We start from the raw sequence: 22,344 nt of genomic DNA on the forward strand, positions 1-22,344 counted from the left end.
CTTTAATACATGATGCTTGTGAGCTAGTGTGCCTTCCTTTTCATCTCAGTTATATCTCTCCCCTGTTCACATTGTGCTGATGATATGTTGTGTGTGTATTTCAGGGGCGAGTACTTAGTATATGAACGTGATAACGAAGTGAAGGCGCAGAAGCGGGAGTGGAAGAAGTACGATTTCCACTACGACAATGTGGCTTGGGCCCTTCTCACCCTCTTCACCGTGTCTACCGGAGAGGGGTGGCCGCAGTGAGTGTAGCTACGACCAACATGCACGACGGTCACAAGCTTTCTGGCAACCTTTAACTCCCCCTTCCTTTTTGCTTCCCTCCCTCTACAGGGTGCTGAAGCATTCAGTGGATGCGACTTATGAGAATCAGGGCCCGAGCCCCGGATACAGGATGGAAATGTCCATCTTTTACGTGGTGTACTTCGTGGTCTTCCCCTTCTTCTTCGTCAACATCTTCGTGGCTCTAATCATCATCACCTTTCAGGAACAAGGAGACAAGATGATGGAGGACTATAGTTTAGAAAAGAATGAGGTGAACAGATCCAGAATATTTTGGGGTGGAGTTGTGGGATGCAACTGTTGGATAGAGAGGAAAGGATAAGAAAAGAGAGAATACAGGAAAAGATCATGGCAGAATGTGAACAAAACCTTGTGTCTTTTTTTTTATTTTTGCAGAGAGCCTGTATAGACTTTGCAATCAATGCCAGGCCTCTGACACGCCACATGCCCCAGAACAAGTTGAGCTTTCAATATCGAATGTGGGAGTTTGTGGTGTCGCCGCCATTTGAATATACTATCATGGCAATGATCGCGCTCAACACAGTTGTGCTGATGATGAAGGTAAGACTCTACATAAACAGTGATGCACACGTTAACATCGACACATCAACAGAACAACATAATAACAGTTGACTTGCTGAATTTAACATCTATCTCTCTTTGTACCTTTATCTCTTGTTGTGTAAACTATTTCCTATGATAACCACATTGTAATGAATATGTCTGACTCTCCATTGGGTGAGTTGAACCGTGTGTCTTTTTATATGTCTTTATACTCGCCCTCCTTTCTGTCCCTGTGTGTACGTGTGTGTGTGTGTGTGTGTGTGTGTGTGTGTGTGTGTGTGTGTGTGTGTGTGTGTGTGCATGTGTTTATGTCTGTATATGTGTCTATGAATGCACTCTTCCATGTGTGTATGGCAATCCATTGTGTGAATGTGTGCGCTGTTTGCGTGTGTGTGTGTGTGTGTGTGTGTGTTTGTTTGTTTATAGTATGATGGAGCGTCTGATACCTATGAAGCTGTGTTAGCCAACCTGAACATAGTATTTACCTCCCTCTTCTCCATGGAGTGTGTACTCAAAATCATCGCCTTTGGAGTACTGGTGAGTGTGTGTGTGCGAGTTTGCTCTTTTTCTATGTCTTTATAGATATTTTATAGAAAGTGCTGAAGTTGTTGTTGTTATTATTACATGGTATTGCTGTATCCACATTAGTAATGGTTACCAGGCATTGCACATCAGAGATGATAAATGAGATGAATGAAATTATAAATATGCCCTTTCATAGACAAAATGCAGAGCCAAGGGCCGATCCTCACTCAGAAAACAACCTTCAGAAAACACCCAGATCAGTATAGATCCATTGGTCTTTTACTGAAATCCACTCTTAGCGTTACTACCCAGTATCGCTGTTATGTGGAGATTCTGAGTAATTGTAATCCTGAGAAAATGAGAAAAAGTTACACTAAGATGAGTTGTTACCTGAGAACCAAATGACGTGTTGAAAGAGACTAAGATGTAGAAACCAGTTGATTCTGCAAATTAAATGTGGAGGTCTTCACCGCAACCTTGTCCACTACAGTATGTCACTGGAACACGCTGTTTGACACCATTACTTGCACATTTAAGGAGAAATTGAGGAATAGAAAATTGACAAAAGTCAGCTTGGAAGCATGCAGTGGACAGAGCTGGACAGGAATAGAGGGAAGAAAAAAAATGGATAAAAGAGACCGTGGATCGAGGGATGAAAGTTTGGAGGAGATACAGGACAGACGGGGAGCGATAATACAGTAATTAGAAGAAGTAGAGTGAGTGACAGCTAGGCGTTAGAAAGAGAGGCAGAGATTACAGAGAGGGTGGGGATTACGCAGGATAGGATTTGAATCTGGGAGAGCACCCTTAAACACACTTGTGCCTCTCAGGACGCGCACAATCATACACACAAACAGCACCAGGCCTCGGAGACGTCTGTGTGTGTGTGTGTGTGTGTGCGCGTGTGTTGAGTGTTTGTCCATGTGTGTGTTTGTCAAGGTGGTTTATTTTAATAGCCGCCTCCCTTGCTCTCTCCATGTCCCTCCACTTGTCTAATGCACAGTTTGGCTGCAGGGAATGTGTAGGAGAGCAAAAGAGGGCCGACCTTGCTCATCAAAAATTTGTCCTCGTCATGGTCTCCCTCTTTTGAGTCATTGAAGACCACAATTAAACATTTACAATGATGAATAATGTGTGGATAAAGCAAGTACGATGCAGATACATGGATTAAGTTTATAAATTAGACGTAAAGAGGGACACAATGCCTTTTTTTATTGGAAGCTTTTAAAAATAGTCTTGACTTTGTGTTGCTTTGGTTTATGATATAGAGCGATGCAGTATGTGATGTCTGATGGCTATAGTTTTCTGATGCAGTACAGTTTGTCCTTAGCCCGTCTGCTGGCGTCTGTCCAACATGCCATCACTGATTTGTCTCATCTAATTTCTTTCCTGTTCCTGTCGAACACTGACATGTCTTTTTTTTCACTTTCTTGTTCTCTACCTTCCTCTGTCTGACTCTCATTCTCCCTCTATCTTACTCTTTCATTCTCTCATTTTTTTTCACTGTTTACCTCTCCATCTCTTACTGCCTTTTACGCTTTGTTTTGTTTTTCGCTTTCCTTTCCTTTATTCCTGCCATATCCCTTTTCCTTGTTGTTTCACAATGTTATGTCCCTGTTCTGTTTCACTGTACTGTCCATTTCATATTTGTATCTGTTCTGTTCCTCTCCTGCTCGTTCATTCTGTTCTTCCCTGCCACATCCATGTTCGTCTACCCTTTACTGCGTCGCCCTCGCCACACGTCAACTCATCATCTCACTTTACGTATTTCCACTTCATCCCCCTCTGTCTTCTCTATTCTTCTCCTGTCCTTCTTCTGTCTCTCTCTTGTCCCGATCACAGAATTATTTCAAAGATGCCTGGAACATTTTTGACTGTGTGACAGTTCTGGGCAGCATCACTGACATTCTGGTCACCGAGCTTGGGGTAAGTCGCAGGATCCGAGGTGTTTGCGTGTAGATGTGTACCTTTGAGAGATCTGCACTGAGCAGTCAAAACTGCAAACAGGCAGACATGATACTGTATCAGCAATGTTGTTGTTGACTGTGTGTTTGTTGAGCGAGTATGACTGTTAGGTGAGCGTCAGCATGTGTCCGTGGTCTTGCGCATCTGTCACATTGTCTAAAAAACATACAGTTGACAAGACAAGGAGTTCGGAGGGAGGGAGCATGAGTTAGACGCCACTGTTGAGTCTTGCATTGCTCAGTCATGCATGAACATCTCTTGAAAGTCTTATATAATTGTCCCAGTTGGTGGGACGAGGAGAGACCAGACTCCTGCTAGCCAGCACTGAGCCACTGTGAGGGAGGCAGGGAGCATGCTGATGCTGGAGCGATCTTCTGCAAGCAACCCAATATCCAGTCAGATTAACAGATCGCCTCTCAGGTGGCCAATAGAGGCTTTACAGACATCTGTTAATAACTGCAGCTGAAGTAATGAAGGTCCATTAGACATCTGACTGGGCACGAACAGTTCAAACAACTTGAATTGAAATGCGTGAGGGACACAAGTTAATTCTTTAATATCATAGCCCGAAGTAAATGGTCAAATTAACTAGATTTCAGTGCTTAGATACACTGTTGGCTCTTTGAGTCACTGATGATAAGATGGTAGTATTGTTGCGTGTGTGGCAAGTCGCAACATGATATTTACATTTACATATTATATTACCTGATTTTGTGTGGTGTTATGTCATATTCTGACACTTTATCAATTAAAATGAGTGAAATTCAAAATTGAATTAAAGCTCCAGTTGGTAAGTTGACGAAAGTGAAAGTAAACTCCGCGACTTGGTCGGAAATTTCAAGACAATACTCCGTCAGGTCCCTTTATGAACCTCTGCCAAAGAGTTTATAAACCGTCTTTGCCTCTGCCAAGCGCCCCACACACACACAGACACACACAAAGTAGCCATAAACGCACCCACAGAAGATGTACCGTATCCATAGCACAACGTGTAGGAGCGGCGATTGGCTGCTCCTCCTGCTCCCTCTACCTGACTGGTGGAGAATCGTCGGGCGCGGTGGATTTTGGCAAATACGATTACAGGCTGTAGGTGGAGCCAGAGGAGTTGGATTTTGTCCTAAATTACTCATTTAATGTCTGACCATCAGAATATAGTGACAGTTCCAGCAAATATGACTGAATAATTGTTACCAACTGAAGCTTTAATGTTGCTGCTTCAAGATTTTCAATATTTAAACTGTCTTACCTGCAGATGTGATCACTCGATCATTATTGAACAAAAATAGTCACCAAGACAATATAATTGGTGCAGTATATAATGTTTACTTTACTTACTTAATTACTAATGACTTAATTAACTAATTATTAATTAACTTAATTACATTACATTACTTACTTACATTACTAGAGTAATGACTTTATGATATGTCCAAAATGTTGTTGCATTAGTATAATAATAATGTGGTAATAGCTCAACAGCTCCTGCTGCAGTGGTAGCAGGTTAACATTGGGAGTTGTCAGTGGTTCCCTCCTCTGGTATCATGACATGAGACTGTAGTTATGGTGTTGATTTCAGAACCGTTACACCCCTGCTATGCTGTGTGGTGTTGCTTTATATCACCTGCAAGCTCAAGGGAACAAAATGACAAACTAACAATCAGTTAGAGGTTATTTTATTAGCCAGAATTACTTACAGTACCCAGGGGGCAAAGCAAAAAAACGGACACGGAGCGTTGTAAAAGGTTTGACACCAGAAATGATATCTAGGAACTTCAAGGATTAAAACCTGGGTGGACAACCCGGTCAACTAGCTGCTGGAAAGCTACAGGGGGCCAAAACCCCTTTCTGGGGTCATTTTGCTGGCGAAATGATGTAAATGCAAATATTTAGGTACTACAATGGCATAAATAGTCATACAACTATAAAATTTGGCAGAGAGTATCTTGACACATAGGGGGAGGCATGAAAAAAACATTCTGGGGTTTGTTGCAACTCAATTTTAAGATATCACTCTCAACATCCCAAAAAAGACCAAAAAAAGTACTGTTCGCCTGACAAATTCTCATGAAAATTATTATTTTTCAGCACTTTATGGAGAATATCTATGCTTAACATGTATATAGAAAAATTCCTTAATTCATAAGCTTCCATTTGAGTCCAAGATAGCCTTTCTATCTCAAAAGCTCCACTTGCTGTGGCCAACCGTCTTCTCTATCTATCTGTTCACTTTGGGGAGACCAGAAATAGAATGGTTTCTGATCAGGCCAGTTAACATGTAGTTTTTCACAATAGGTGTTGCATTGTTTGGAGCCAGCCTGTAGCTTTCCAGTAGCTAGTAGAAAGGCTATCTTGGACTCAAATGGAAGCTTATGAATTAAGGAATTTTTCTATATACATGCTAAGCATAGATATTCTCCATAAAGTGCTGAAAAATAATAATTTTCATGAGAATTTGTCAGGCGAACAGTACTTTTTTTGGTCTTTTTTGGGATGTTGAGGGTGATATCTTAAAATTGAGTTGCAACAAACCCCAGAATGTTTTTTTCATGCCTCCCCCTATGTGTCAAGATACTCTCTGCCAAATTTTATAGTTGTATGACTATTTATGCCATTGTAGTACCTAAATATTTGCATTTACATCATTTCGCCAGCAAAATGACCCCAGAAAGGGGTTTTGGCCCCCTGTAGCTTTCCAGCAGCTAGTTGACCGGGTTGTCCACCCAGGTTTTAATCCTTGAAGTTCCTAGATATCATTTCTGGTGTCAAACCTTTTACAACGCTCCGTGTCCGTTTTTCAAAAAACTGGGATTTTGCCCCCTGGGTATAGTATATGGCCCTGAAAGTGTTGATATGTACTGCATGCTATGTGTTGTTCTAGTATGTCTGTGTCTCTGTGTTGATATAATATGTCTCATATGTGTTGATACTATATCGACATATAGAGAAAGATTATTTCATTTCAGATTATTTCACTGTTATTAATAATGTGTTTGGACAGAACATGTGGTGATTTTCAGAGAAACACTGATTTTTGTGCACATTAGTTTTAGTTTCAATCAATTTTATAGATGTACAGAGATGAGAGGAAAAATGACAACACACACTTTAATGTACCGTAGAACTGGTACATTCACTCACAATATAACGTGGGATGAAAATTTCCTTTGTGTTCTGTCTGCACACTATCCACAAGAGTTGCTCTTATTCTTACAGGGAGACCTTGTAGGAACCCAATGAATAAATTGTATTTAAGAGACGTATCAAGCTCTTGAATAGTGTTGATCCAAAGATACCTAAAATTTGATTTAATCAAATATATATCTGCTCCACCATATTTAAGAGATGCCGAGCCATTATCATGCACTGTGGCCTTCACAGCTTTCCTACTAGGTCTGTCTGAGGAAACAAGGGATACCAATGATTCAAGCTTAAATTGATGCTTTGAGCCAATTTCCATTAAATGTTTCATAATGATATAAAGTCATAGTTGTTTATAGAGAGACTGTACATGTTTTAATCAGCTTCCTGTTGTCTTGAGCCTTGGTATCCCTACCACATGGATGTACCAAATTTGCAGGCAGACACCTGCCACTGTGCTAACTTGTCTCTGTAATGACTGTTGATTTCTTTCTTGTTTTTTATCTTTTTACATGCTTTCTTTAAATCGTCTACAAACTTTACGACGATCTACTGTAATCTACTTCGCCCCGTCCCCTTCTCCCCCCCACAACACCTACTACTTCCTGCGAACCCATCCAATCAAAATGCACTATGAATCCTCTGTGTCCACCCATGACAACCGGCTTGGTCAATCTCTCTGGTTGTTCTTCGAACCAACCAAAAATCCAAAAATTTGCTGCTATAAACCATATGTCTGCAACATCCACATGTAGATGGTTTGTAATTTTTTGGAGATCTTATTTTACTGCATCTGTTTTACTTGCATCCCAGCCAGTGTTGTGGCTGTGAAATGTGCATGCTTTGCTTGACCCCCCACCACCCCAGAACCTTCAACTCTGAGAGAGCTCTAAATTTGTAATTTTTTTATTTGCCGCCAAGTTTACTAACCTCTCTGCCAGTCACTGGGTAATATTTTTATATTATTCTGCCACAAATCCTGCCCACAGTGTCCATCTTTTCCAGAAAACTAGTTTCCAGTTTGGAAAGGATTGGATTATTTAAACCAGATTAGACTGATACATCTTTCCATCGAGGTTAGCCATTCATTGTAGGTGCATATTGACACACCCACACATAAGACAGTGACTGGGAGAGTGTTTCCAGTAACGACAGTGAGTCCAAAGATTTGCTGCTGTCAAAAGGAACAAGTGATGCATGCTGCCTCTTGCATGTCTCTGATAGGAACCCTTTATTTTCACACACAATATAAAACACGCTGTAATAGATGGAATCTGCATGTGCCTGCTGCCAGTCCCTTTTCAGCACTTAGTCTCAAACTGCCATCTTTTGTTCTTTACTGTTGTAAATGTTTGTACGCTGCAATGTATTGCAGATTTTGAATTTGTATATTCTTAAAAGATATATATATATAAAACAATCAATTTTAGAAATTAATTTTAAAAAATCAGACTCAAGAGACTGTAAACACATGAATCTACAGAAATTCACTGAGGATATAATGGCCTTAGTTGGTCCCACTTGCTCTAGTTTGACTGTGACATCACCAGAGTATGTCACGTGACTTTAGCAGCCAATCGGGGTGGCAAGTCAGCTGCCACAGATTTGCTGCTTTGCCTTGTATTGGTGCACATCTGCATGCTGTGTGCTTGCTTCATTTGAAAAAAAAATGCATTTTTTGCCTTGAGAGAATTAGTGCATTTGGTTGTCTTTCCAAGAAAACGTCCTGACGTCCCTGCACTTTGAACCAGTCACCACTCCTAACACAATTACTACTACATAACCCAATTGGATGAAACTAGCTAGACTTGGATGATTTCCTCTCCCCCTGTGTTGTTTTGTTTGGTTCTGTCTAACCTACGCTTGTTGGAGCCTTGCTGATTTGAGTTTGGTTTGCTTTGACTTGTTTGGCTCCTGATTCTTTCCTTTGTTTGAGTTTGAATCCCTTTCAGTTTGGGTTTGACTGTTTTTCCTTTTTTTTTTCTTTTTTTTCTTTTGTTTTTGTTTTTTTGCACTGAAACTAACTTTTCCTTTATTCTGACCCCAACGCCCCTCTCCCTCTTTATTCCTTCTTTTTCCCTTTCCTTCACTTTCCTGTCCTCAACATTCAAACCTCATTCTGTCTACACCCGGCCCTACTTTCTTTTTCTCTCTTTCTTCCTCTCTGGTTATATTGTGGCCGTACTGTAGAATAATTTCATCAACCTAAGTTTCCTGAGGCTGTTCAGGGCAGCTCGTCTCATCAAGCTACTGAGGCAGGGAGAAACCATCCGCATCTTGCTTTGGACCTTCGTTCAGTCCTTCAAGGTTTCTACCAAACTTTACAGCACATCACACACACACACACCAATATGTCTAATTAATATTATTAGATACAAACTCACAGTATAGTGTGTACAAAAGAGGTAGAGTCTCATGTACCATGCAGTCGTATATCAGACTTGACACCAAACAATGAACTTGTCTCTCCTCAGGCGCTGCCTTATGTCTGCCTCCTCATTGCCATGCTGTTCTTCATCTACGCCATCATTGGAATGCAGGTGGGTGAGAGCCGCATGCTAAAAAGCAGTATAGTGCTTTTGGGATGAATTAAAAATGTTTTATAGGGGCAATCGTAATGAGAGGGAGAGAAAGAGAAGAAGGATGATGATAATGGACATCAGGATTTGGTGCATGATGCGAGGTGAAGGATTATGATGAACTGGTACATGTAAAGTTAGATTTCAGAGGGTTGTATCTACTTCTTAGTCATACATTGGAGACAAAGAAGTCCTGAAATGTGACTGAACAGTATGATTGTGTCTGACAGCTATTTGGGAATATTGCTATTGAAGAAGACGGAGAGAGTGCCATCAACCAGCACAACAACTTCAGGACCTTCGTACAGGCTCTCATGCTTCTTTTCAGGTGCTCGCATGCGTGTGAATCTGTGTAATGTCTTGAGCAGGCAGCGTTCAGACTGACTATGCAGTATCCTCAATGAATCCCTCAGAAATCAAGAAATTTTTGTGTGTGTTTGTTCGTAGGAGTGCCACTGGAGAGGCATGGCATGAGATCATGCTGGCATGTCTGGGGGGTAAGGAGTGCGACCCCCTGTCAGGGAACCCAGAGCCAGAGTGTGGCAGCCAGGTCGCCTATCTCTACTTTGTGTCCTTCATCTTCTTCTGTTCATTCTTGGTGAGCGCTCACTATATAATCTAAAAGCTTCATCACCATTCAGAAAGAAGAAATAAAAAATCTGATATTCCCTCTGTCTTGCACACATGTGGCACACACACATTTAGCTCAATCCTGCCTGAAAATATTGTGTTATGAGAAAGCCCTGTTGTGTCACTGTAACCTCATCTAGCTCCTCTGGTAAAGTATTACAAATCCCCAAATCTGTCTCTCATTTTGTCTTTAATCTAAACAAAGACCTGATCATAGATGTCCTTCTGCAGTGTCTCAGGTTCTCTATTACTCCTAGTTAGAAAAGAAAACTCAGTAACTCAGCAATGAACAGACAACTGAACACTGTTCTGTTCCTTAAAATGCAATGGTTGGTGGTTTATTGACATAAGTTTTGATTTACTGATCTTGTGACATCAGCTGTTTAACTTGTGGGTTTTTTGTGCAGATGCTGAATCTGTTTGTAGCCGTCATCATGGACAACTTTGAGTATCTGACTAGAGATTCATCCATACTGGGACCTCACCACCTGGATGAGTATGTCAGGATATGGGCCGAGTATGATCCTGCTGCCTGGTGCGTGGTAACATGCATGCCCTCAGGGGCACATACACACACACATTTAAAAAAAAATCAATAGATAACACACACACACACACATACACAACTGTAATTTTTTACTTTCTTATAACTATTTTCACACATTGGGGATGTACATGTTGAATTTGAAGTCAGAAGTTACATCCTCAACATTTTGTTTGTGTGACACAGACACTGTTTACGACCTCATGCTCAGACAAAAGTGCATTACTGTATGTTTCCTGTATGTGTCTTAATATGCTTATTTACACAGAGCAAGGCCCAAGCAATGAAAGCAGGAACTTCCCAACAATGTTCTGACTCTTATTTTATTTTATTTTATTTTTTGTGACTTCTGTTTTTTGGTAAAACATCAGCACATGGTATTTTAAATGGCACAAAGAAAGACAGAAAACGAACAAAGCACAAGCGTCAAGTAGATAATAGCTGCAAGGGGGCTGTAACGGATCTGAGTATAACCATCAGGCATCTGGTTATCTCTTTTGCACCGTACAACCCCTCCCTCCTCCTCTCCTTGCTCCTCTTCCTCCCCTTCTCTGTAAACTGTCCTTACACCTTTAAAATCTTTTCCCCCTCTCTGGAATCTGCATACTGCCAAAAACTTCATGTGGCAACATCTACACCGCCAAACCAATCTTCCCCATGTTTTTTCTCTGTAGCCTTAACATCTACTGGAGACATGCTAAGTTTCACGGTATCTGTATTCCAGTGCCTGTGTGTTGCCCTCATGCTGTCCTGAAGACTGCACATTGACTGCTATAACGAGGAGAAATAAAACAGGGAAGGGAGGAGAAAAGAGAGAATAGAACAATAAGAGTTACATTTAGATTGATAAAACATGAAGAAATTGAGCATTCTTGTAGAAAACGAGAGATAAAAATAGCTGACTGTAGGCAACATGCAATAACACACATAGGTTTGTACGCCTTAGAATTTGAAAAAGAGGAAAAAAGGAGGATCTGTCTTCTTTGTTTCTATCTCTTTAAACTGCCGTGCAGTGCATTACTGTGAGAAAACTGCCTTTGTTGTAACCTGGCGTGCTATTTTTCAACCGCTACCTTCCTGCCTATGAAATGGACACCGCCACACGGGACACACACACACACACAAGACAGGGAAGGCAGACACATGGCCGACACTGAACACATATTTAAAAGGGAGGCGATCTGTGCACCACAAGCAGCTATTAAGCTTTTAGCTGTTTACCCAAGCACATGGTTTTGTACTCTTGTTAGCAATTCCTTAATTACATCGTGCACACATCCAGTCAGGGGTTGGACTGGAGAGAGAAGAAGGAAAGGGATGTCACACTAAGGAGGGCGACGGGAAAACAAATAACAGAATAGAGGGGGGAGATTTTGGAAAAGTGAAACTGTTTTGGCAGTGCTGAGGACCACATTTAACTATGTGTGGCATGCAGTTAAGTGTTGTCTTTATTATTTGTGTGTGTGTCTGTGTGTTACGTTTTCTTAGGTGCATTCAGGTGTAAATGTGTTGAAAAAGTCTGTTTATTATAGTAAATATATTGTAAGGTATTTATTCAGGCACTGTGTGTATTTGTGAATCTTGTACTCTTCCTCCCAATGTTCTCTCTTTTTTCTGGATATGTATGTATGTGTGTGTGTGGGAGAGTGAGTGTGTGTGTGTGTTTTTTCCTGTGTGTGTGTGTGTGTATGTGTGTGTTTCTTAACTCCCTGTATTCTTCTTGCAGCGGGCGCATTCATTATAAGGACATGTACAGTTTATTACGAGTTATCGACCCGCCTCTCGGCTTAGGCAAGAAATGCCCCCATAGGGTGGCCTGCAAGGTTTGACTTCCATTCAAACAAAATTTCTCAACCACACTTGCTAGCCACAGCATCCAGGAATGGAGTGAATGCCGCTTTATTTTTTTTCTTTTCTTTTTCATTTCAATTTTACAACTTCTTTTCCACCATTATTAAATTGCATTCTGAACTGCTGAGAGAATGTGTGGGACAATGCAGACACCCAGAGAAGCATGTGAAATGCACTAAGTGAAATGGGAAAAAAAAAAAATTCTTTAAGACGTTTTACTACATTGTAAGATAAATCTTTTTTTTTTCTTTTTCTTTTTTTTTACTGGGTTTTTTTTAAAGAATATATATTTCTTTTGCTTGCTGTGGAGCCATGGCTATAATGTAGCAAGCTACGGTTGCCCACTGTAGTGTTGCATTGTTCTTGGTTTTTGGGGGTTGGGGGAAAGACAGAAACTGCATTGACACCCCTCCCTCTTCCTCCCCTCTCTCCTCGTCGAGCAGGAGCGGCTTGGTGCCTGTTGTCAAGCTCTGCCCTGCTCTGCACACACACACACACACATTCAGACACACATACCTTATTTACTATTGTCCTGCTTGCACAGAATTGTCTTTTTGATACTACAAGAGAAGATGTACTCCTCAGTCCTTTGCTTCCTCCTGTTGTCTCCCCTCCCTCTGTCATTTACTCCCTCTCTTTTTTGACATGACAAACTGTTAGAGAGTGCTGTAGCTCATAGAGGAGCCACATGGCCACAGTCTCTCCAAAATCAGCCCAATAACCTTGTCTTTCTGTTGTTTTGTTCTTTTACTTTGCTTTGTTCCCCCCTTCTTTCTTTCTCCTTGTTTCTCTCAATCTTTGACATTGCAATCCTCTCCTTTCTTTTCAACTCTATCCTCTGATGGATCTTCTCCTCCATCTCTCTCTCTCTCTCTCTCTCTCTCTCTCCTATCTCGTTCTCCCTCTCTCAATTGTCTCTGTCTCTCCCCCCCTTTTTGTTTTGTCCTTTTGTTAACGGGGTGGTGGCACTGATGGCTGATGATGCAGTGGCAGGATCAGTTGCAGGGAAATGTATGACATGCTGAGGCACATGTGTCCTCCACTAGGCCTTGGGAAGAGGTGTCCGGCACGGGTGGCCTACAAGGTCAGAAGGGACCCTATCTTCACCCCAAGTCTCCTGTGGGTGTCGGGGGGGGTGGGGGGGGTGGGGGGTGGACAGAGGGTTTTGCAGGAGGGAGGGAGGGGGTGGGCAGGGATTTAAGCGCTCAACGTGGTGTAATCTTTAGTGTCGTTGTTTCTTTTTGGTTCTGTTTCTGTTTCTTTTCGTGGAAAGTGGGGGTGGGCTGATCGGTGTTGTGGCGTTGTGTGGTGGTGTGGGATTAGTGGGGTGGAGGCAGCAAGACAATTAGGTTGCAGGGCCAGGCGGGTTGCGTATCCACAGGAGGGGACGACAAGAGGGACCTTCTCAGCTCGTTTGCACCGCGTACGAAGGACACGCAAGCTTATTTACACAAACATGCGCATCACAATAACAATCAATAATGCTATCCTGCAAATAGAAGGACCGCAGTAAACGAAGACATCGATGCAACTACTTACGTACAAATATATTAATTAATCAGACAAACATTTCACACATGGAGACCCTGCCAAAGACACACACTGTGACACGGAAGCATGCGTGTGCAGCAGGGCTTGGAAGGTCCGCTAGACTTACGTCCTCTGACTCGTTCCCTCCTGTGGATGGGACACAAACACACACACACATCTACACACAAAACACACACAGAATTAGGTCATATCAACCTACACATAGATATTCTCTGTTGTTTCTCATGGTAGAGAGAGCAGAAGGGCTTGTGTAAGTGATGTGTTTTCCACAGAGAGCCTTTGGTTGCCATACAGAAGCAGTTCTTTTTCTGTCACCCTTCATGTAGCAGCTCCAAGCCCCCAAGCAGCCTTTTTCTATCTGCAAGTCCAATCTTCTCTTTGTCCTTTGGTTCTGTCGTCAATGCAGTTCTATTCTGTTTCCAGCCCCCCCGCCCCCCCCTCTCTCCCCCATCTCTGCATATTGCTCCCCTTCCCGCACATACACACTCCTTCACCTGCCTTTTGCATGTCCGTTAGCCACCACCACCACCACCACCACCACCTCCTCCTCCTCCCTGCTGCACACGCCCCTGTCTTGTCATACAAACACCGCGGGCGCAATTCATTCCACACGATTTGTTATCGGAGTAGAAACACAACGAGTGATAACAACAAATGGACCTCCATGTTACCACGTATTAATGTAACTCCTCCCGTGATCATCTTGACAGAACAATGACACATCATTGGCGGATCACTGTGAGCCTCAGGGGGCAGCCGGCCAAGCAGCCTGTAGGCACAGGAGATCGCTCCATCGCTAACCATTGCTTTATCCCTCCTCCTCCTCCTCCTCCTCCAGAAGACCTGGGGGAAATAGTACTTTTATGATTAATCTTATATTATTTGCACTTCCTGGATAGTCGATCTAAAGTGTACTATTTATCCCAGGCTTTTGCTGCTCTAGGTCTGTCTCTTTCTTCGTGAATCATGTTTTTGTTTTTAACACCAACCCCTGGCACCGTCCATCCTTACGTCATTTTCTCTCTTTCTTTTCTTATCCTCTTAGTTTTACCCCCAAACTGTTTTCCCAAAAAGCCTCCCTGAACTCGGAGTTAAATCCTTAGTCTCCGCTGCTCAACAACCTAACATGCTTTGCATGGTTAGCCCCCCCCCAACACCTTAATCTGCCCCTTGATAATTTTTACATCCTGGAACAGCTTTCCAGAAAGTCACCATTTCTGTGTTTATGCCTTTACCTCCCTCACCACTTTCCCTGAGTACCTACCTTGCCAATGGAAAAAAAAAAAAAACCCAAACCTGACCTTTGACCTTCCCGTACCAACCAGTCCACAGAACAATGACCCATCCAGCTCCACTGCTTTTAGCCTTCAATCTTCTCTGTCCTGAAGAGAGACAGCAAGGCCTTCAGGCAGAGCCGCTTTCTAACAGACACAGTGTGGTGATGTTTTTTCTTTTCTTTTATTTTCTCTCTCTCTCTGCATTGTTTTGTCTTTTGTTTGTCTACTTTTGGTCACCTTTTCTCTTTTCCTGCTCCAGCTCACAACCTATTGATTTTTTATTTAAGCCTTAGCTCCCCCCACCCCCCTTGACTCTTATTATCCCCATTTTCTTCCTTTCACCTCATATTTCCTACATATGCTTGGATTATGGTCACCTGGACAATCATGCATCTTATAGCGCCAAACAAACACTTCCATGGTGGCCATTTTTTCTTTTTCGTTTCTTCTTCTTTCTTTTTTCCACAGAATGCTGCTCTCTCTCACCTGTTAACCTCTAAGTCTGTGCCCATTTTTCACACATTAGACTTAGGATGATTAGCGATAGAGCTAGCTGCTCTATCTTTTCAACCTAAAGCCCCATCGTCTACAAATTCTCTTATTCCCTCCAAGAACAGACACGTTAAAAGAACCCACAAACTCATTTTAATGTTGTCAACAGAGAATGCTTTCTGTGTACGGCTGCGCAGCTGCTTGTCCTGTGAGGCATATTGTGTGCGCATCGCATGCCGCATGAGGGTGGGATGTGCAAGAAGCCTTTGGTAGATAAAAAAGTTTTCATGGAAGGATTAAAGGAGAGGAATTCAATTGGGATGTGTGTGTGGGGAGTTGGGTGGGTGGGGGCATGATTTGCTGCATGTCTGGGTTGTCGCCGTCTTCTGTCACCAAAATACACACGAACGTCACTCTGTCATCTGTGAGTTGGTGTGTAAATAGTGTGTCTGTGTATCGTCTGTTTCTATATTACAAACCAACAAGACCTGTTCAGGATCAAACCAATACACAAAAACCAAAGTCTTCCCAGTCCTTAGATCGGTCCCCTGGTTGTTTTTGGTTTATTGGTTTATCACCTGGTCTCTGTTGTTGTCACTGTGAACCTCCAAACCTGTAGAGGGAGCTGTGGATCGTGGCGGCTGCTATAGATTTAGCAGATTTAACCTGCCTGGGAGGTCTGTGGAAAGGGACATCAAAAACATACATTAACAACACAACAGCTAAGATGAAGACAATCTGGAGAACATGTCTTGATGATCTTGGCATTCACGGGTCCTTTCACATAAGAGAAATAAAAAAGTCTTTCAATTTGAACACGTGAATTTGTTGTCACTTGAGCTCTAAAGTTGACTAAAATGTGTAATTTGACATTTGTAGTTGTTATAGGCGGACGTAACAGAGTCCGAGCCTGCTGCAGATAGTATGCACAGCTCCCTCGACCTCCTTTACCCAAACCTCTCTCCTCCCTCGACCTCGCTCCCCCAACACCCCGTCCCCCACCCTGTCACCTGGAGGTTCCACATACATGCCACCCCAACTGCTTCCCGGTTTGTTCTCACCGCTTACGTCATCGGCTCTCCCACAGAGGCTGCTCCGCATGGATCTCCCCGTGGCCGACGACAACACGGTCCACTTCAACTCCACCCTCATGGCCCTGATCCGCACGGCGCTGGACATCAAGATCGCCAAGGGTACGGAAGGTTTGGAAATCCCTCTTACCTCCTTTGGTGTGATTTTTCACATGTTTTCCTCAGCTTTCTCTTGTTTCCCCTCCCACACTGCAGCGCTGTCTGCAATTTCTGTGCTGTGAACCCAGAAACCTTCAGCTCTTCCTGATGCTTCTCCTGTTGTATCTTGAGTACAGTGGGCTTTTTCTTATGATGGTAGATCATGGATGTTAGCATGTTGCTGAGAGTTGTGTGTGAAGCTGAGGCTGGAGAGCCTGTGGAATCAAGGTCCTTTCAACGTGTGCACAGCTTCTACTGCAGTTAGAAATTGATCATAACTATATTATTTCTTACTAATCTCTTCTGTCTGTGTTTGTTTTCATGTTTGTGTGTCCTCTCTCATACCTTTTTATTCATTTATGAATGGGTGTGAATGATTTGGGTGTATGTTTGACCAATGTTCTTTTTGTGTACGTGCATGTTCTTGTGTCTGAATTAACGTGCGTCTACATACGCGGGTGTGGATGTTCGCGTATCTGCGAATGCTTCCGTATGTGTGTGTTTGGTGAATGTGCCTAGGTGGTGTCGACAAGCACCAGATGGACGCAGAGCTGAGGAAAGAGATGATGGCAATCTGGCCCAACCTCTCTCAAAAGACTCTGGATTTGCTGGTTACGCCGCACAAGTGTAAGTTGCAGAGTGTGGGTGTTGGGCGCAGCAGCACGGCTTGGATGCAGCCACCCTGTGCCACCCAGTGCTCCAACGTTGTATTTCTCTTCACGCCACCTGAGGACCGCTTTCTCTCAGCCAGTCTCTGTCACTGCTGCACCCTCTGAATCAGCTGGCACATCAATCCCCCCCCCCCCCACACACACACACACTTGCACACACCCACATACCTGTAATCACTGAACACAAACAGACACTTCTGACAAGCGGTGTGCGGTTAAGATACCAACAAACTCACACATGTTAGACACAAAACAACCACACACACACACACACACACACAATACCTACCATGCCATTCAGTTTTAGCCCCCACTTGTTTGTGCCTGAGATCAGAGGGTGCCTAACTATAGATCAACTCTCTATAGATGTCTTTTCACTCCAGGGACAGTCACTTCCGTGCACTAGGTGGCTGGCCATACGTGATAGAAAAACATTGTATATTTTGACTGACGAGTGCACACCTGCACAAAACAGTAGTTGCTTTAGTTTGTGGAGTGCATGATATTTTTGATATTTTTAAAATCACTATGACTAGGTTCTGGGAAATTGATTATGTATTGATCATAACTTTGGTAACCAAGTCCAAAGAAGACATCATACTTATCACAGATTTGTATTTTTAATGACTTGGTTGGTTAAATTTGTGTGGATGATGTGATCACGCGATAACACTTACCGCATGTTGATTGGTATTCTATACCAATCATTATCTACAGTGCAATGCTTTGATTACAGTATTTTATACCTGTGACAACTATCTATGCTATAAAAGGTTATATAATAGTGCTCGTTAAAGTAATGAAAGTCAGTCTAAAAAAGTAAGATAAGGTTTAAATTATTAATAATAATATTAATCTGCTTGTGAAAAGACCATTTGCTCAGTGTTCATGTGTGTTTTTCTGTGTGCATGCTTCACCTCTTTCTGCCATTCCTTGCGCTCAGGGTCCATACCAAAGGGTCTAATCTTGCAGGGTAACTTGTCATTCTTTCAGCAGCGACAGACCTCACAGTTGGGAAAATCTACGCTGCCATGATGATCATGGAGTACTACCGCCAGAGCAAGATCAAGCGCTCGCAGGCCCTCCGTGATGAGCAGGTATTTGCTGTCTCAGGGACAATAAGCCTCTACTCGATCTGCATCCAACCCCCCTTTAAAGTTAAAGGCAGACTGACGTGCACTGAAATAAAGGCTGCTGGGATGTTGCCCCATTCATACAAGCCTGGGCTGTGACAACCCCGTGTCCAGACCTTGAGTGAGTCCTCTTTCAGTCACCTAGAAATGGCATTCCGGGGGTGGGGGGAACCACAAAACCTGACAGTCTAATGCAATCTGCTGTCTCCTGTATTCAGTGCTTCTTGGATAACAACTGAACACTACTGCCATCTGGTGGCCAGTTTGTGTCACCTATCATTTGCACAATGGTATTGTTCACAAAAAATATATATATACTATGAGAATTATTATCACAAAATCTGAAATGGGGCTGTTTTTTAGCAGCTTACATGCCTGTGATCACAGGGTTTTGTTTGTAGGCTGAAATGTTGTCACAGCTCCATAAGTACCAATACCTCAGCATCATGGGACGCCTGATACTGGCTCATTTTGCTGAGCTGGATTGTTCCCTGTGTGAACTGCTTGTAAAGATACTTTACCTGCTCACTTCCCATCATCCATGCTTGTAACCTTGCATTGTTCCCTACGCTTTAGGTAGCACACTGTCCCTTGATGAAGGAGCTCTCACTGACAGAGTCGACCGCCCTCTACATTCATTTAGCTGTAGTTCATTTTATTACATGAGATTATGTCGTATTCGTTTCAAGTTAAAATCTAACCAGGTTTATGCAGCCAGTTTTTTTTACCATATGCATTTGAATGCTCATTAAGGACACTTATCTTTTTTCCTCCACACACATTAAGATACTCATATCACCAGATCAGATTAGCTTTTTCATGTATCCTTCTCTCACAGTCCTCTGGCCACACATAGTGCTTAACAACTGGGCCATATTTCCCACTTAGTCCACTTTGTCCATCCCTCTCTCTCAACACAAACGGTACATCACCATCTCCTTATTGCACTCCTGTCACTGCATTGCAGGCTGCTGCATGTCTTGACCTGGGCAGAAGGAACGTGCTGCCATATGTCGTAGCAACACGAAGTGTGAGACCTCTGCTGTGTTTCACAACCCAAAGATATCATTAGTGCCCATCACACAACAGACCCAAAGTCTTACATGTGCTTTTACATTCTGAACTTGACATTGTGGTTAGTGCTCACTCACACAGATGGGAGACTGGCCACAGTTTCTTTTAATGAGAATTAAAAAAAGAAAAAGAAAAACTAATGTAAAAAATCAATTCAAGTTTTAAGAAAATGTAAATTTTGGAATTTGAAAGATAAAATCAGAAAGAGACATTTTGATATTGGGAAAGGTGGCTATTAGGTAGCACTGTTGCACATTCCTCAGTGGATGTCTAATAAATGAATGACTGAATGTAGCATTTCATATTGTTGTTCCATCATGCATTTCACCTGCTGTATGTTCCCCTCCACAGGATTGTTGCAGTGTTTATCTGCTATGATGTCCTCTCTCCCTCCTTTGAACGAGGCCCCTCTTTGATTGCTCCCCTCTTTATCACTTGTAGTTCTCCTTCCACTGCTGTGGAAACCCCCTCTCTTCTGGGTTTTTTTGTTCCCTTTTTTTTTTTTTTTTTTTTTGGAAATGTATCTTCTTCACCTTTCGCTATCAATATTACAATATTTAAACATATCATTAGATGATTGCTGATCATAAGATGAAACCCAGAATGATCATTGTTCATTCTCTCTATGAGCTGACCCTGAACCACTGAGTGGGTGAATTCCACTTCCTTGAAGCCCCTCAATGGTTACGGTCCTGGACCTGGACACCTCATGAGGTCTCTAGGTCCTGTTTCTTCTCCAGCTCGCCACTGAGCATCAGTTGCTCAAGAGCACCCCATGTATTCTCCTTCCATCACCTCTTTTGCCTTGCCTTGCTTCAACCAACTGCCCCCTCTCTACATCCCCTCTTTTCCTGCTCTGCCTGTTTTCCCCCATTTCCCTGTCAGTCTGCCTGATAGCTGGCGACGGCCATGTTGTATATCTCACACAGAATCGAACGCCATTACTGTTTCAGCCCATGGAGCCACCTACCCCCACCCAGGATGGGGGTCCGGGTCTTAACAACGCCCTCCCTCCACCTGAAACAACAGAGACTGTCAACAGCCTGTGAGTTGGACGTTGCTGGCGTGTTTTAGTCTTTGCAGGACGTGGTCTGTTAAAAGCAGTTAAGGAAGGTGTGTGTTGGGCGTTTGTGTGTGTGCGTGCCCGTGTTTGTGTGTGCCACAGGCCAGTGGAGGGGGGGCTCCCAGAGAGCCATTCATGGGTGACGGCTCGTGCTCAGAAGATGGTTGGCAGCTGGAGTCCTGAGGGACACCCTGAGGACGGCCTGGGAAGCATGACCAACTCTCAGGTAGAAAGCTCATACACGCACACATACACACCCAGGATCACATAACCAACAGTACACACACACACACTCACACAATACAGATAAAATACATCCCAACCATATACTACAAACACTCACACATTTGTTTTGACTTCCATGCCATTGCTACCAAATGAACCAAACCCAAAGAACTGCTGAGGACAAAATGCAACTCCATCTCTACGAAAACCTGCGTACCCCTTATTCACAAAGCCCCGTGTTTGTTACATGATTTAGATAAAACCTCAGGGAACCAGGCCTGTGTTCCCTTTCCTCACAAAAGTAGAACTAGAGCAACAAATCGTTTGTTGATGCATTTACTTGATTCTTGTTTCCCATTTTCTGTAATATCCTCACAATCGTATGCACAAGGCTTAGAGTAAACCGGCCAGCAGTTTTCTCCTAAATACTGCATGTAATGTATAATGTCTAGCTTCTCTGCAGTAGATTAGTCTTTGTTAAACTTATGAATATGGATTGGACTACTCTTCATCACATGATTAAGATCTGTTCACTCTCTGGTCCGTGTCCTCTGTGTACATCAAATAGAGAAGTTGAGAGTTCATACTGTCCCATCCTTGCTGCCTTGTTGCCTTTATCATTTTTATACAGTAGGTCATTCTCATCTCTAGTAACCTGTCTTACCTCGATTCTTAATTTACCCTAGATATGGCCTTGACCTTTTTGTTGATTGGCGTCACCTCGCAATTTTTTGGAGTCTTTCTGGGAATTTCTTCCCTCCACCGTATGTTTCCACATCTAATTCTGAGTCTTTCTCGCTCGCCTCTGTCCTCCGAGTGGTCCGTGTCTCTGTCTTCATGCTCTGCTTGTGGACCTCCTCGAGGGCCTGACGGGTTCTCTGCATCAGTCAACACTTCTCCACATCAGTCAACAGAGGTCTGGTGAACGTTAAAGTTGGATAAAGCAGAGTGGCTGTCAGCTTCTTGCAAACCAGTTTGAATGATAGCCTGCTGTTAGCTAGATACAAAGCAAATCAAATCAATAAAACAACAGCAGGCATTATGAGGCAGCAAAAGCCTTTGCAGTAAAAAGTCTGTAGTGAGACGACAGACTGAGCCAATGAGAAGCAAGCATATGCTGCATTTGAGTTAGCTTTTACTTAAATTTATTTGTAACAATTAATTTAAATTGACCTGATGTAATGGTTGGCACCCAAACAACAGTAGAAAAAGGTTCACGCCCCTGCGGTTAAGCAAGAAAGGTTCCGAGCCAACAGCCCCAGCTGCCAGATTCAGCTCCACTTCTCAAGGTGAACTCCCACAAACGTTACATATCTGCATGGGATGGTTTGCATGGTTTGTGACCAAAACCATCAAGGTTGCTCTCATTTTCTTTTTACACAACCTCATTGAACCCCTACAGTGTCTCAGTGCCTTGCACCTGGTCAACATTGTCATCGGATCAGTTGTGTGTTTTTTTTTCATATATCCTTTGGGCTGCATATGATTTTCCTCTCAAATCAATTCCTGCTGTGAGTCACAGGCTCCTCCATCTGGCATACATGCCAT

General features: G+C 42.9%; 1 protein-coding gene across 20 annotated transcripts in view; it reads left to right on the plus strand.

Moving 5' to 3' along the window:
- cacna1aa (calcium channel, voltage-dependent, P/Q type, alpha 1A subunit, a) overlaps nucleotides 1-22,344 on the plus strand; it is an 80,075-nt gene that overhangs the window by 47,647 nt on the left and 10,084 nt on the right. For 7 of the 20 annotated variants that reach the window (XM_085784526.1, XM_085784533.1, XM_085784516.1 and 4 more), the window contains 16 exons: nucleotides 105-245; nucleotides 337-538; nucleotides 682-846; nucleotides 1,276-1,386; nucleotides 3,217-3,300; nucleotides 8,668-8,784; nucleotides 8,952-9,017; nucleotides 9,287-9,384; nucleotides 9,504-9,654; nucleotides 10,094-10,221; nucleotides 11,957-12,053; nucleotides 16,489-16,603; nucleotides 17,150-17,257; nucleotides 18,295-18,398; nucleotides 20,438-20,553; nucleotides 20,674-20,797. In XM_085784526.1, the coding sequence (XP_085640652.1) occupies nucleotides 105-245; nucleotides 337-538; nucleotides 682-846; nucleotides 1,276-1,386; nucleotides 3,217-3,300; nucleotides 8,668-8,784; nucleotides 8,952-9,017; nucleotides 9,287-9,384; nucleotides 9,504-9,654; nucleotides 10,094-10,221; nucleotides 11,957-12,053; nucleotides 16,489-16,603; nucleotides 17,150-17,257; nucleotides 18,295-18,398; nucleotides 20,438-20,553; nucleotides 20,674-20,797 (1,927 nt within the window). The remainder of the gene's footprint in view (nucleotides 1-104; nucleotides 246-336; nucleotides 539-681; nucleotides 847-1,275; nucleotides 1,387-3,216; nucleotides 3,301-8,667; nucleotides 8,785-8,951; nucleotides 9,018-9,286; nucleotides 9,385-9,503; nucleotides 9,655-10,093; nucleotides 10,222-11,956; nucleotides 12,054-16,488; nucleotides 16,604-17,149; nucleotides 17,258-18,294; nucleotides 18,399-20,437; nucleotides 20,554-20,673; nucleotides 20,798-22,344) is intronic. The other 13 variants (XM_085784518.1, XM_085784530.1, XM_085784535.1 and 10 more) reach the window with 6 other exon arrangements.

Source organism: Trachurus japonicus, chromosome 8, assembly GCF_045865225.1.
Source record: "Trachurus japonicus isolate A0001 chromosome 8, Traja_1.0".
Classification (NCBI taxonomy): Eukaryota; Metazoa; Chordata; class Actinopteri; order Carangiformes; family Carangidae; genus Trachurus; species Trachurus japonicus.